General features: G+C 53.5%; 1 protein-coding gene across 1 annotated transcript in view; it reads right to left on the bottom strand.

Annotated features, from left to right (window-relative positions):
- RIN3 (Ras and Rab interactor 3) overlaps positions 1-15285 on the bottom strand; it is a 125142-nt gene that overhangs the window by 41655 nt on the left and 68202 nt on the right. Inside the window, exon 4 of the mRNA XM_030319824.1 lies at positions 3346-3418. Within this exon, the coding sequence (XP_030175684.1) occupies positions 3346-3418 (73 nt within the window). The remainder of the gene's footprint in view (positions 1-3345; positions 3419-15285) is intronic.

The raw sequence follows: 15285 nt of genomic DNA, 5'->3' as shown, positions 1-15285 counted from the left end.
CTGTTCCACAGGAAGGCCTGGACCCTCCCACCCGTGGAAGGGGAGGGCTGCAGGGGAACAGCACATGCACTCTCTAGGCCCCAGGCCCTGCATCGTGTGCCGGGGAGAAGCAGCTGGGGTCCAGGGGTCCAGATAAGCTTGGGTTCAAATCGGCTTAGGACTGAGCTGTGTGATCTGAGCGGGCGAGGGCCCCAGCCTCAGTTTCCTTGTCTGTAACAGCTGTAAGAACACCCGTGATGGCCCCTGGAGTGTTTACGTCACGCCAGGCCCTCTGGCAGGCCCCTTACAAGGAACTTTGTGTCTGATTCTTAGCACAACTTGGGGGCAGGGGGCATCAGCCTCTGAAGTGGGTCCGTAGATGAGAACACCTCCCCACAAGCCAGCTGTAGGGGTTAGAAAGAACTCTGTGGGCAGGGCGCAGACCAAGCCTGACTCTACACAGATGCCTGGTCAATCAATGGGAGCCGGTTTGCACAGTCTGCTGCTGCCCCACCCTGACCCACGGATGCCTCTTACCAGCCCTGCCCACCCATCGCCCAGCCTCAGTGGGGTCTGCTCCCGGGGACTGGCACCTGTGACCCTCAGAGGGTTGTCCTGAATGCTGGAGCCTCACTGTCTGCCCCACTGACCCCGCGGAGAGCCACAAATGCCTCTGTCATGGGGGCTGGTCGGGTGGCTTGGTGGGTACGAAAGCCTAGCCCCGCTGGCTTTAAGGTGGGCAACGCTGAGGTCTCTCTTCTGCTCCAGAGCCGCCCTTGGGATCCTGCTGAGGCTGGGATGGCCCCTGCAATCTCACCTCTGCTGGACTCCTCTCCCTCCCGCGTCCTAGCTCCCCCTCCCCCTGCTGCTCTCTCCTTGGGGGCAAGTCCTTTAGCACCACCTGTATGCGTGCCTCTAGGAGAGCCCTAGCTAAGCTATGACTGAGCCCGACCCCAGACCCGCTGGGTCAGAATCTCTGGGGTAGACTCCGGGAGTCGGTATTGTTTTAAAAATTTTTGTCCTGTTTATTTGAGAGACAGAGAGAGAGAAGCGGGGGGAGGGGCAGAGGGAGAGGGAGACACAGAATCCAAAGCAGGCTCCAGGTTCCCAGCTGTCAGCACAGAGCCTGACGCAGGGCTCGAACTCACGAACTGTGAGATCATGACCTGAGCTGAAGTTGGATGCTTAACTGACTGAGCCACCCAGGTGCCCTCAGGAGTCTGTATTTTTTTTAAATTTTTTTTTTTTTTTCAACGTTTATTTATTTTTGGGACAGAGAGACAGAGCATGAACGGGGGAGGGGCAGAGAGAGAGGGAGACACAGAATCGGAAACAGGCTCCAGGCTCTGAGCCATCAGCCCAGAGCCCGACGCGGGGCTCGAACTCACGACGCGGGGCTCGAACTCACGGACCGCGAGATCGTGACCTGGCTGAAGTCGGACGCTTAACCGACTGCGCCACCCAGGCGCCCCAGGAGTCTGTATTTTTAACCAGCTTCCTGGGCGACTGCAAAACCCAGGCAGGTCTGGGAAGGCTCTCTAGAGCCCTCACACCAGACGACCATCCAGCCCGGAACGTTAGGGTGAGCGCTCTGAAGCGGGGCCCGTGTCTTCCCTCATGGGGACAGGGAGGGGGGAGCGTGTGCTCCCAAGGAAAGTGCTGGCTCTATGCTGTGCCATCTTGGCTACCATCCCCTTGAGAGATAAGGCATCCACAGCTAGGAGAGGCCGGGTGACAGCGAGGTAACGGGTCTCCAGCTCCTGGCCTGGGGCTCTCCTCCCACAGCATCTCACTCCTCACAGACGGCCTTGGTGCTGACACCAAATACGGTAATGTTGACTTCGAGACATTCGGGCTCTGTGCCCTGTGATCTCGTGGGTTCCCTGAGCAGCTGAGGGTGGGCAAACGGGCACCTGTTTTTCCGGAACGCAGAGAAACAGCAGCCAGAGGCAGAAAGGTCGGCAGGTGACAGCGTGCGCTTGGTGACTATGGCTCCAGACCTCTCTGGACACAAAGTCACTACTCCAGCACACCCTCCCAGGGCCCAACCCACGGAAACAGAACCAGAACGCCTACTAGCTGCTGGGTGGCTCCTTTATCCGCTTTCTTTCTCTGGCATGTGTCAGCGGGTATGAGCATTCCCATTTTACAGAAGAGGAAGTTGAGCCTCAGAGAGACGAAGAGACGAGTGCAAGTCCTGGGCTCTGCAATTATGTCATTGTTCATTTATTCATTCCAAGCACCAGACGCCATGCTGGGCACTCTCTCCTAAGACAGGAACTTCTCAGAACAAGAAAGCTCCCTGAGAGCTCGGCAGGTCATAACATATGGAGGGCCAGGGGGCCTCTGCCGCTCTGCCTCGGAAAGAACATGCCAGATCATTGAAATTATTGTGCGAGGCACACAGTGTGGGGGGCGGGGGCGGTTGTAGCAAAGATCATAGACCTTGGAGATTTGCCTACTTTCAATCTCCATCCCGCCATTTACCACCTATGTGACCTGAACAAGTTGCTTCTCTCAGCCTCAGCTTCCACATCTGTGAAATGGGAACTTCCCTCAGGGAACTGTTCGCAAGACTTACAAAGGTAATGGATATAAAAACTCTCAGCACAGTGCTGGGTACCGGAGAGCCCTCAACAGGTGCTGGCTGTTAGCGGCTGCTATCACCCAGCATCACATTTTTCTGCCCATCGCAGCCCAGGAGGGTTCTGGCAGGTGGGAAGGGCGTACTGGGTTGAGCATGGTTTTCACGGGAGGCAGCGAGGATGGTCTCTCGGACGCATGGAGAAGCGAGCCTGGAGCCCTGGAGCCCAAGGCATCCTGTCCAGCCCTCGTCGAGGGTCTGGAGCTTAAGCCATCATGACACCAAAATACCTTTTTACATCCCTGTTGGCCTGAAGCCAGTTCTGAGGAAACAGAGCAGCTCTGAGGGTGGTGATCAGTCACTCACCCCACCCAGCAGCTACTTAATAATCACAGGCTCTGTCCCACTGAGGGGTATCAGCCCTTCCTGTTGTCCCCACAGGAAGTGCCATCTATAACCCCTGCAACAGGGCGGGTCAGGTCCTCATGGGACTCCAGGCTGTCCTGGAAGCTGGAGCACAGGAAGTTGGGGTAAGGGGCTGTGAGCCAGGGGGCAGGTGGTGACGAGGGAGGGGTCCTTACCGGCCAGACTAAGATAGCATCAGAGCCAACACCCCCCTCATGGTTACCAGGGCAAAACCAGGGACCGTCCCCTCTCTGTGCCTCCTCTGGGCCGAACCTTTTCTTCCCTCTGGGGGCGCCCCTGTGACCCTCACCCCCACCCAAGGGTGCATGAATGTCGGTTGCAACCAGATGCCCTTCAGTGGGGCCAGATCTACTCACCTACTGACACAGTAGAACGCGATCAGTCTGAAGATGTCCTCAAACACAAGAACCGAGCCTTCCAGGTACAGTACTGAGGAGAGATGACAACAGCTCTGGATGAGTGTTCCTGCCAGGCGGAAGGAGACTCCCTGAGGGTTGGGGCCATATCTGCCGCCTTCACAGGGGGTCCCAGTGCCAACCACAGTGCCTGGCATCCTGCAGCCTCATACACATCAGCTCCTAACCAGACCGTAGGCAAGTGGGGACTGAACTTCTGTGGTGTTAATCCACTGAGATTTCAGGGGACTATTACAGCAGCTGGTTATCTTTGATATACAGTCATCATTTGGGGCAAAATGACACAGGAGACTCTAGATCGTAAAAGCAGAATTAAACATTGAATTGATGAGGGTCATCTCAATCTGACAAGGAACTGGGAGGGGCCAGCAGGGGGCAAGTTGCCCAGTTCTGTCTGCGTCTCCAGGAGGTGCAGGAGGGCAGGACCAGGGCCACTGGCCTTTCACCCAAGAACCCTTTGGCCTGTTAGAACCTTACTCGATTTGGCTATACGGGTAATCCAAGAGTGAGGGTGACCCTGGTATTTCCCAGTTCTGACAACAAAAAGGGATCAAAACACTTGCCCAAGATGCCATCCCAAGGTGGATATGGCTCCTTGGAGGGGCACGGTGCTGGGATGTGCCTGAAGGTAAGTGGGGGTGGACCGACCAAAGGGGAATGCGGCACCCTGCTTTGGGTCCTCAGGACAAGGGGCCCAGAGAAGCTAAGCCATTTGGTCGAAGTCCACTGCCCATCTTGGCTGTCATGCAAGTTCACGACCCCTGACTGTCATCCCAGGGCTCCATATGCCCAACAGGTGATGCTCCCTGTGTTGGGGATCCCCCGCAGTGAACGTTCTCAGGCACCAGAGATACCAAGAAACAGAGGGCCACACTTCAGTTCCAATTTCCTAAGGTTCTTCTCCAATCTGTGTGGTGGAGGGGAAGTCAGGACCTGGGTCCCAGGCCTGGCTCCAACCATGGGTCAGGGCCACCACCTGCAAAAGGAAGGAGCCCTTCCAACCGTACATCTAGATGACAGGAGGCTGTTCTGTTTTCAAAGCCTAGGACAGCATTTCACTGCATTGTGCTCTGCGACACGGGCACACACGAACCAACATGTTTTGTTCCAATAGCTTGGTATCATTTTATTTTATTTTTTATTTTTTTCACATTTATTTATTTTTGATAGACAGAGAGAGACAGAGCACAAGTGGGGGAGGGGCAGAGAGAGAAGGAGACACAGAATCCGAAGCAGGCTCCAGGCTCCGAGCTGTCAGCACAGAGCCCGACGCAGGGCTCGAACCCGCAAACTGCGAGATCATGACCTGAGTCAAAGCTGGATGCTTAACCAACTGAGCCACCCAGGCGCCTCTGAATAGCTTTATTTTTATATTTGCCTTCTTTCAACGTACTAGACACTGTTCTAAACGGTTAACAGGATTTTTAAAAAGAAGTTACACTCATCATCTATTTACGGCAAAGAAGTAATGGTTTCCCATAGACACTTTAAAAGGGAGTTTAAAGAAAAACGCTAAGTAAATTTTTTTTTAAATGTTTATGTATTTCTGAGAAAGAGAGACAGAGAGGGACAGAGACACAAAATCCAAAGCAGGCTTTGGGCTCTGAGCTATTAGCACAGAGCCCGACACAGGGCTCAAACTCACTAGCCATGAGATCATGGTCTGAGTCCAACTGACTGAGCCGCCCAGGCGCCCCAAGAAAAAAATACTAAGTAGATTAAAGTACCAGTGGTACTTGGAAGGTGCATACAAATGACTTAGAAACATCCATCCCTGGAACTGCCACCCTTTGTGAATCAGTAGCAGTTGGGGCGGGCCACAGCGCCACCTAGTGCTGGCATTTGGGGCATCACCGACTCTCTCAAGAAGCGACAGGCCAAGGGAGCCCGGGGCCAAAAAAGACAGCCTGTAGCCTCAAGAGGTAGAGAGAGCTCCATCTATCAAGCGGGGAAGTAAATAAAGACTTCCTTGCGAATCTCTCAAGGGGAGGCTAGTAGCGATGCATGCAGAAAGCCTAGCATACCTGGTGCGCGTACTCAACAGTTAGTAGCTGTCCCTAGCCACGGGGACACGGGGACATGTCTGACCTTTGCAGGACACACTTGAAACTTTTAAGATAAAGTCAGCCACTCCCTCTTCTGCGGGGACAGCATCCCTTCACACCACGGACACCCCTGGGGGAGCTCCTGCATGCCAGGGCCAGGGTGTGGCCCAAATCTGAGTCTCCCCTCCCCCAGTACCCAGCACAGTGTGTGGCACGCAATTTGGGAGATCACTGTGTGTATTGCGTGTCTATCTTGGGGGGAGACCCTGGAGGAAGAGAGGCCTCGGGACACTTTGGATGGCTCATCGCTCTCCCCCGCAGGAGTCCAAAGGGACACCTCAGACCTGAGGGAGTGCTGACAGACAGCTTCACATCATTCTGGAGCACGGGCTAATGCAAATGGGTAAGCGTTCGACGATCCTAATGTTGGCTGGGCTTAGCTTCCAGGACCGTCCAGAGTTCTGTGCTGTACCGGCCTGGTGCCTCGTGTGTGGGCGCCCGGGCCCAACTGCCCAAACGTGAACATGCCTCCGTCACTCTGTTGCTTACCCTCTCTGTGCCTTGGTTTCTTCAGCTATAAAACAGGGATAATAAAGTATCCACCTGTTATGGGTTGAATTGTGTCCCCCAAAAAGGTATGTTGAGGCCCTAACCCTGATTTGGAAATAGGGTCTATGTAGGTATAATCAAGTTAACACGCAGTCAGACTAGATTGGGGTGAACCCTAAATCCCATGAATGGTGTCCTTACAAAAATGCGTAAGGACGTGGGACACAAATGCAGAGAGGAGAAGGCCACATAACGATGCAGGCAGAGATTGGAGCAAGGCCTCTATGAGTCAAGCAACACCAGAGAGTGCTAGTTTTCACCAGAAGCTAGAAGAGGGGCGTGGAACAGATTCTCCCTGATCTGTAGAAACAACGAACACGTTGATTGTTGATTTCTGACCTCCAGAACTGCGAGAAAATAAACCCGTGTTGTTTTAGGACCACAAGTAGCACAGCGGTCCTAGGACACTAATGAACCCACTCATAAGCAATGCTCATTCCCAGAAGCCACTAGAATGGTGCACAGCACGCTCAGTCAGTGACAATACAGGATTACTAAACCGTAACTTTAAACCAGTAAGCCAGTCATGGAGGTAGAAGGGATTCTGTGGCTCTGCTTGGCATTATTTTGTATGGCTCCTCAAAAGAAAACCTGTCCCTTGGGGGGCCCATTTTCCTCACTTTATCCTGTCAACACAGTCCATATTCCTACCACTGGGCCTTTGCTCGTGCTGTTGCCCTATGCACAAGAATCCATCTTATTATTATTATTATTATTATTATTATAATTTATTGTCAAGTTAGCTAACATACAGTATATACAGTGTGCTCTTGGCTTCGGAATTAGATTCCCATGATTCATCACTTACATAAAACACCCAGTGCTCATCCCAACAATGCCCTCCCCAATGCCCTTCACCCATTTTCCCTGCTCCCCTCCCCACCCCCCCTGCCCCTCCACTCTCTTCCACCCTCAGTTTGTTCTCTGTATTTAAAAGTCTCTTACGGTTTGCAATCTTTGCCCCTCGCCACTTTCAGGATTCAGCTCTATGTCTACCTTCCGGCCCAAAACCTTTCCCGAGTGTTCCAACCTCCCCCAGGGAAAGCTGCACACAGGAGGGACTATGCAAACCGCACATGTTCCCATCAGAGAAACGTCATACGTATGCTCACATTGTGATGTGAGGTCATGAGACTGTGGACCCCCTGAGAGCAGGACCAGGTCTTAACTTTCCTCATCACCTGCCCTGCACCTGACACCGTGTTGGGCACACAGGAGGACTCTGAAAGGGACAGCCGGGCTGACCAGGCCCTCCGGGGCTGGAATCGAGAGTGGACCAAATTTATAGAGACAAAAAGTAGGATAGTGGCTGCTTAGGGCTCGGGGGTGGGGGAGGGAGGAGAGGTAGGGAGATGATATGGTTTTCATTTTTTTTAAAATCGTGTTGAGCTACAAAAACACACAATTTAGCATTTTAACTATTTTAGGGGTGCAGTTCAGTAGCATTAAGTACAAACACATTGGGCAACACGGGGCTTCTTTTTTGAGGTGATAAAATGTCCTCACACTCACTAGGGTGGGGATACACTACTCTGAACCAAAAGCCGCTAAAGGAGCCCCCTAAGTGGGTGACTTGTGTGAACTAAATATATTATATTGCTATCTTTCAATAAAGCCACTACATAAAAAAAAGGAGTGGACTGAATTTCACTGCCTAGATTGTGTTTTTCTGGGAGCTTTATAATGAGAATATATGACCTCAGTAAGCAGAGAAACTGTAAAGAGTCTACATTTTTCTCTAGCCTTTTAAAAAAAAATGTTTATTTTTGAGAAAGAGAGAGAGACAGAGTGTGAGCAGGGGAGGGGCAGAGAGAGAGAGGGAGACACAGAATCCGAAGCAGGCTGTAGGCTCTGAGCTGTCAGCACAGAGCCGGACGCAGGCTGGAACTCACAGACCACGAGATCGTGACCTGAGCCAAAGTCGGATGCTTAACTGACTGAGCCACCCAGGTGCCCAGTAGATTTTTTAAAAAAATTTTTAATGTTTATTTATTTTTGAGAGAGAGAGAGAGAGAGAGAGAGAGAGAGTGAGGGAGGGGCAGAGAGAGAGGGAGACACAGAATCCGAAGCAGGCTGTAGGCTCTGAGCTGTCAGCACAGAGCCGGACGCAGGCTGGAACTCACAGACCACGAGATCGTGACCTGAGCCAAAGTCGGATGCTTAACCGACTGAGCCACCCAGGTGCCCAGTAGATTTTTTAAAAAATTTTTAATGTTTATTTATTTTTGAGAGAGAGAGAGAGAGAGAGAGAGTGAGGGAGGGGCAGAGAGAGAGGGAAACACAAAATCTGAAGCAGGCTCCAGGCTCCGAGCTGTCAGCACAGAGCCTGACGTGGGGCTTGAACTCACGAACCGTGAGATCATGACCTGAGCTGAAGTCCGATGCTTGACCGACTGAGCCACCCAGGCACCCCTCTTTGCTCATTCTGTACTCAAGTTGTTTGCTGTTTTGTTTTGAAGGGCTCAGAGTTCCTCTTTAGCTAGGACATTTTCATAACGTATTCATTTTTCCACAAATATTTATTGTGCTCATCACCTTGATAAAAAGGGTAGGTGGATATAGAAATTGAGAGGCACCCTCACAGGTAGAAGGATGACAGGGAATTTGCCAATGGTCTGGCCATAGGACATCGCTCAAGCTGGGTCCCCGACAGGAAAGGCCACAGGCGCAGAACCTGAGAATAAAAAGCCACTGTGACGACAGGCTGGGGAATGGTTCGCAACTGGGAAGCAGGAGGGACAGACGTCGGCAGGCCTGGCAGGTGCAGCCAGGCCCGCTGGTCCTCATGCCTCCCACCCCTCGAGGCTCCTTCCCCGCTTGGAAGGCCGCAGTTACTTTCTGATGGTCCAGCAGCACGGTTGCCATGGGAACCGCCACCTGGGCAGTTTGTGGCTCAGGTGGGAAAAGGCCTCTTTGCTACTCTCATCGGGCCTGTCCAAAGGCTCGATTTTCTGCAGTAGATGAAAACTACTGCCCCTGCTCCCAGGGGTGAAAGTGGGGAGAGTAGCAGTTTCTCCGGAGTCCGGGGACCCTGTGGGTCCAGGCCCAGCTCTGGCGCCCACTTGTTTCCAGAAGCTCCCGGGGCGCCTGGGTGGCGCAGTCGGTTAAGCGTCCGACTTCAGCCAGGTCACGATCTCGCGGTCCAGAAGCTCCCGCAGCAGCTGCCTGACCTGTGAAATGGGAGAACAGCCATCTCCCTGCCTGAAGGAAGGGTGCTGCCAGACTAGGGCTTGTGGGATCGCTGGTCCCAGCGGAAGGAGAAGCGGCCAGGAGGGAGCACAGAGAGTCCCACGCTAGGCAGGAGGTCGGCTGTGCTCTCCGGGCAGGCATAGATCCGAGCACGAGTGGTGGACACCCTCGTGGTTTGCCATGTGGAGAGAGTGGTTTGCCTCCCTCCAGGCAAAGCCCATGCGGGAACGGTACCGACCAGGCATGGGCTCCCGGTTCCATCGGCCACATGCCCAGAGACCAAAGCTCTTACTCTCAGAGACTTGCTTCCTGAAACCGCCATGTGATGATAAGAGTAACCGAGGCCCTCCTTGGCCCTCTGGCTCCTCATGCAGAGGTCAGAGTGGTACCCTGCAGAGGTGCTGAGTGAGGGCTAGCAGCGGCCCCTGCACCAGAGGGAACACAGAGGTCCAAAGGGCTGGGGAGGGAGCCCGGAGGGGCGAGTTAGGGCTCAGGGACCTGGAGAGGATGACAATTTGAAAATGTGCTGGAGACAGTTTCCTCTCTCTCTCCTTGCCTGGTACCGACGGTCCAGGTAGACACCTTGGCCTCTGGCTCATTGGCTGGCCCTGGAGCCCCTTGATTGTCTATTTACAAGCTCGCCTGAGCCTCCCTCTGTGAAACTTCCATCCCCTCTGAGCCCCGAAGCTTCTCAGTGTAAGATCATCCTTCCTTAGCTCCCCTCCCAACCCCCACCACATCTCCTCCATCAACCACGGGTCCCTGAGAGGAGGGGCATGAGCTGCAGGGAGGCTGACAGGGAAAGGAACAGGGAGGAACTGCCAGTCATGGGCAGGGGTCCAAACAGGGGGCTGCTTCCAAATGCCCCTAATGCTCTGTTATAGGATCTGGCAAGGGAGCAGAAAGGTGCCTTCTCTTCCAGGTGGCTGTAGCCCTGCCCTAAACTGTACAACTTGACAAGCAGAACACCAGCTGGAGTTCATCTCCCACCAATGAGGCACTTTTGGACAGTGCACAAGCTGTGCAACTGTCTATGGCAGCCCTGGATGTGAGTCATGGCCATCTTTGCTGGTTGCAGTAGGCATAAGGAGCAATTTCCTAGTAATTTCATCTTAAGAATTTTAAGATGAAAAAGTACTGCAATGTCTTTTTACTGAGTTCTATCCCACATCCCAAATTTGCTCAGACTGGAGACTCCACCACACCCAAATGCCCCTCCCACTGGACTGAGAACCATTGAAAGCCAGAAAGGAAGGGCCCTTAGAGACACGTCTGGTCCAAGCTCTGTCACTGCATAGATGAGGAAACTGAGGTCCAGGGAAGGTACATCATTGTGCTGTGAGCCAGTATTAATTTGGGTGCTCCCCAGAGTTTGATTATGGTGCTCTCTGGAATCTGATTGCTATTCTGGTTGTTCTGCCCCCTTCTCCCAAATTCCTGGCTTTAGGAAACATGGGCTTTAAGCCTCCTGATTAATAATGGAGGGGTACAGTTTTCAAGGTTTCAGAATAATAATAACAATAGCAATAATAATATCGACCACTTATTAAGTGCCTACTGTGTGCCAGTCTCTATTTTTAATCATCACGGCAACTCCATTATCCTCATTTTACAGGCCAGGAAGCTGAGGCTCAGAGAGGTTAAACACATGGCCCAAAGGCCACAGTCATGATTAAGTGCCACCAGCCTGGGTGCCTGGTATATCAGGTGCCTTTTTTTTTGTCCAGAGAGGTGGCCTGGGGTGGAGGGAGGGCGTCCCAGTACTTCATGCTGGAATGCACTCATTGGGTCCCTGCTTCAAGTGAATAGGTCAGCTAGCAGAGACGCCTGCCCACGGGCCACGCATTTCCTCCCCTGTCACCAGGCAAGCCCCACGTCCCCTGGGTGACACCCTCCCAGGAAGACCCGTGGCCTCCCTCCCTCCGGCCCTGGCGCTGGGTACACACTCGGATTTAGAGCAGGATTACACCGCGTCATGCTGTGTTCCAGCTCTCGGGAGAGCTGGAGTCAGGCCTTCCTCCTTTCCCTTGTCCCAGAGCCAGGACCTTGCCGGGATGATACCGCAGCCCGGGCGGCATTTGCTGTCGCTAAAAGCATCGCCCCCGAGCCTCACGCTGGCAGCCACATCCGCTAACAGCTGCGGCTACACGGTTCGAGCTGTAACGAAAGATTCCTTTTCTTGGATGGCGCTCTTCCATAGTTAGCGACTGTGCAGACGAGGCCGTAAGTCGGGGAAAAGGAATACAGAGCTAATCGTCACGATGCAGATGGGGACTTTGCCTGGGAACTATTTATGGGTTCAGAGGCCAAAACAGAAGGGGCGACGTTAGACAGATGAGTGAACTGCCAAGTGTCAGGGAAGACTAAATCACGCGTAAGCAGACAGGGAGGAGTTTGGGGAGAAGGGGCAGGGAGGGGTGGAGGACAGCAAAGCAGAGGCATGCCGCCTGCCATCTGGGGGTCTAACTACCCACAGGGAATGAGCTGCCAGTCTGGGAAAGCCATCCACCTGCGCCTCCGCTCACATTCAGCGATCGGCAGGTGTCTTTGTCTCCATCAAGAAGAGACACTTTGCTCTCTTGGGCCAAAGGAAGAAAAGGAGGTGGCCTGAGGCACCACCCTATTGGCGAGAACACCCCCAAGTCCCACGGAAGGACCCATCAAGGCACAACCCAGCTCAGGAAACAACCCGGCCTCAGGGTCTTACCCCCGGTTTGCAAACTTTAATCTGAGGTCTAGAAGAAAAGCGACGACCACTTACAAAAACCGGGAGGCCCAGAGAGGTTCAGTGGCTCGGCAGAGGTCACAGAGAGCTGGGAAGTGATCCCGGGACGTGACTCTACAGCCCGCGCTCTCACAAAGCACACGCTCTTGGTTCTCCAGACCCCGCCATCCAGGAGAAACAACATGCAAGCTATGCGTGCAATTTTAACGTTTCCTATAGCCACGTTGGAAATGGTAAACAGAATCAGGTCAAGTGAATCCTAATCATATATTCTATTTAACCCCAAATATTGAAAATATTATCAGTCCCATAAATCATAAAGATAAAAAATTACTAGTGGGATATTTTAGATATTAAAAAAAATTTTTTTAACATTTATTTATTATTGAGAGACAGAGACAGACAGAGCATGAGCGTGGGAGGGGCAGAGAGAGGGGGAGACACAGAATCCAAAGCAGGCTCCTGGCTCCGGGCTGTCAGCACAGAGCCCAATGCGGGGCTTCAACTCACGGACCGCGAGATCGTGACCTGAGCCGAAGTTGGACGCTTAAAGTATGCTGAGTTTCAGAAATCCTGCTGCGGAGGGAAAGCCGGTCTGTGCTCCCGGGACAACTGGCAGGAGCCCATGGGCGCTGCGGATGCCCACACCTAGCCTGCCGCCGGGTGCCCAACATCGGTGCTTAGAGTGGAACTGGATGGAAGACAGGAGCACCCACCAGGACTCTGAATCACAGGGATCGCATTCCCATCCTCCTCCCCATCAGTGCCATGCACGGAGTCATGGAATCAAGAACTAGGGACTGGCCTCGGGGCAAATGACCTTTCACTTACTTCCAGATGCTGCTGGAACGCCAGCTTGGCAACATCCAGCCCAGGGCTCAGGACACAGCTTGCTTCTCTGCAAGCATCCCGGGGCAGGCTCAGCCCTTGCCAAGGGGGAGGCCTACGGTTCTGGGGAGCAAATTCAGCGGGGGCGATAGGGCACTGCATTGCGGCTGTAGGGTCAAACGGCACTCCCAAAATCAGCCCATCAGTGGGCGAGTGGGTGCTCTGATCTTTTATCTAGCTCCTCACTGGTTCTGAATGTGGGGTGGACAAAAGGGGTGTTATTTATAGACACCCCCCCCATGTCCCCATAGGCATAGGGCCGGGTGCTCTCTTGAATCACCATAAATACCCCTGGTCAGGAAAGGACACACTGTTGCTGCACGGAGAAGAGACTGCTCACACAGGGAAGTTCCTGTGGCCGCCCAGGGGTCAGGGCCCCACATCCTCAGGCATTTCCTCCCGCCCCAGGTTCCTCCAGCCCGTCACCTAATCCAAATTCCCCTTTAGCTACCAGATGGCAACTCGGTGGTGCAGCAAGAACAGAGATGGAAACGGGTATCTTGACCCCAAAGGGCGCGACCACCATGGAGGGTCACTGCAGAGTTAGCATCTCATGCCCCCGAGACTCTCAAATCTCCGTCCTGAGCCCTGGACCCATGGGTTTCTTCAAATATTTGCTGAGCACCTACTATGTGCCAGGCACTGCTCCAAGCACTGGGGTGATGGTGGTGGCTTCTTTCTCCTGGGCACGGTGGTTCCCCGTGTCCCTTGCTGTCACCCCCACCCACCATTCTTCCCCTGGACCTAGGGTGACACTGCCACAGGTCCCTGACACCCGGTGCTTACAGGCCCCTCTTCCTTCTTCAGCCATTTCTGCCCACCTGTGCTGCCTAAGTGACTCCTCTTCCTAAGTGTCTCCTCCATCCACACCAGTGTGGGCCCCACCATGCTCTCCTCTGGTCTCCATCCTGGGTTGTCCCCCCGCCCACCCCAGCAGTGGGGGGCTTCTGTGTGAAAGGCACATCAGACCACGTCCCCCATCTTTTTTTTTTTTTAATTTTTTTTAATCTTTATTTATTTTTGAGAGAGAGACTGTGTGAGCAGGGGGAGGGGCAGAGAGAGAGAGGCAGACACAGAATCGGAAGCAGGCTCCAGGCTCTGAGCTGTGAGCACAGAGCCCCACGCGGTGCTCGAACTCATGAACTGTGAGATCATGACCCGAGCCGAAGTCGGACAGTTAACCGACGGAGCCACCCAGGCGTCCCACGTCCCCCCATCTTTAATGCCCTTCTGCCGGGGGTTCTTCCCCAGGTCTTTTAGATAAAGGCCAAGCATCAGGACCTGGGAGCACCCTGCCCTGGGATCGACCCGGGCAACGGTCCCCGTCTCTGCCTGTCCCTTCCTTCCACACACCCCGTACTCCAGGCAACTAAGCTTCCCTTGCACACACCCCAGCATCCTATGACTCCATGGCCTTTTTTGGACTGGCTGGCAGCCTTCCATGCTCCTCCTCACTCCTCCCCCCGGGGTCTCACTCACCCTCCAGCGTTGGAGCTCTTTCCGCTAATTGCAGTAAAATCCTAACACTTTCTTAATGTCATCGTCTGTGTATCCCTATGGCCTAGTGTCCTTAAACTGGGTAGATGAATAAGTGCACGCTTTATACAATTCTCCAGTAATGTAGTGTGCGTGATCCTTGCACCCCAAAGCAGGTAGAAGTCTCCTCGAGAGCATAACCATGTTTGGCCCTCAAGAGCAGTACAGCAGAGTGTTAAGCATACATGTTGGGGAGCCAGGCTGCTGGGTCTAAACCCTGGACCCACCCCTTACTCGCTGTGACCTCGAGCAAGCCACTTAGGCTCTCTGTGCCCCAGTTTCTTCACCTGTAAAACGAGGATCATACTTGTCCTGGTTATCTATTGCTAAGTAACAAACCACTTGAAAAATTTGGCAACATAAAACAGCCATCTTTTTGCAGCTCATGGTTTAGTGGGTCAGGAATTTGGGCAGGACTCAGCTGGGAGATTCTTCTGCTCATGGCACTGACTAGGTCACTTGGTGGCATTCAGCTGGGGACTGTCCTGGTCCAGAGGATCCAGAAGCCTTCACTCATGCCTGGCGCCTTGGCAGGAAAGGCTGGAAGGCTAGGCTAGCCGGGCCCTCTGGGGCTTTGCTCCCTCTCTGCATGGTCTCCAGGTGGTCTTTCCGGTGTGGTGGTCTCAGTCATCAGATTTCTTACATGGCAATCCAGGGGTCCCAGAGTCCAAGCAGAAGCTGCCAGTTCTCTTAAAAGCTACACAGGGAACTGGCATACTGCCCCTTCTGCTTTCCTCTGTTGGCCAAAGCAGCCCCACGCCAGCCCAGATTCAAGGGGAGGGGTTGTAGCACCTTGATGGGAACAGGGTCAAAGAAAGGACCGCCATCTTGAATCTGCCACACGACAGTGTTTATATCTTAGGGCTGACGTGCAGATTAAATGGGTTA

This window comes from Lynx canadensis, chromosome B3 (assembly GCF_007474595.2).
Source record: "Lynx canadensis isolate LIC74 chromosome B3, mLynCan4.pri.v2, whole genome shotgun sequence".
Taxonomy (NCBI): Eukaryota; Metazoa; Chordata; class Mammalia; order Carnivora; family Felidae; genus Lynx; species Lynx canadensis.
This window is presented reverse-complemented; position numbering and strand designations above follow the sequence as displayed.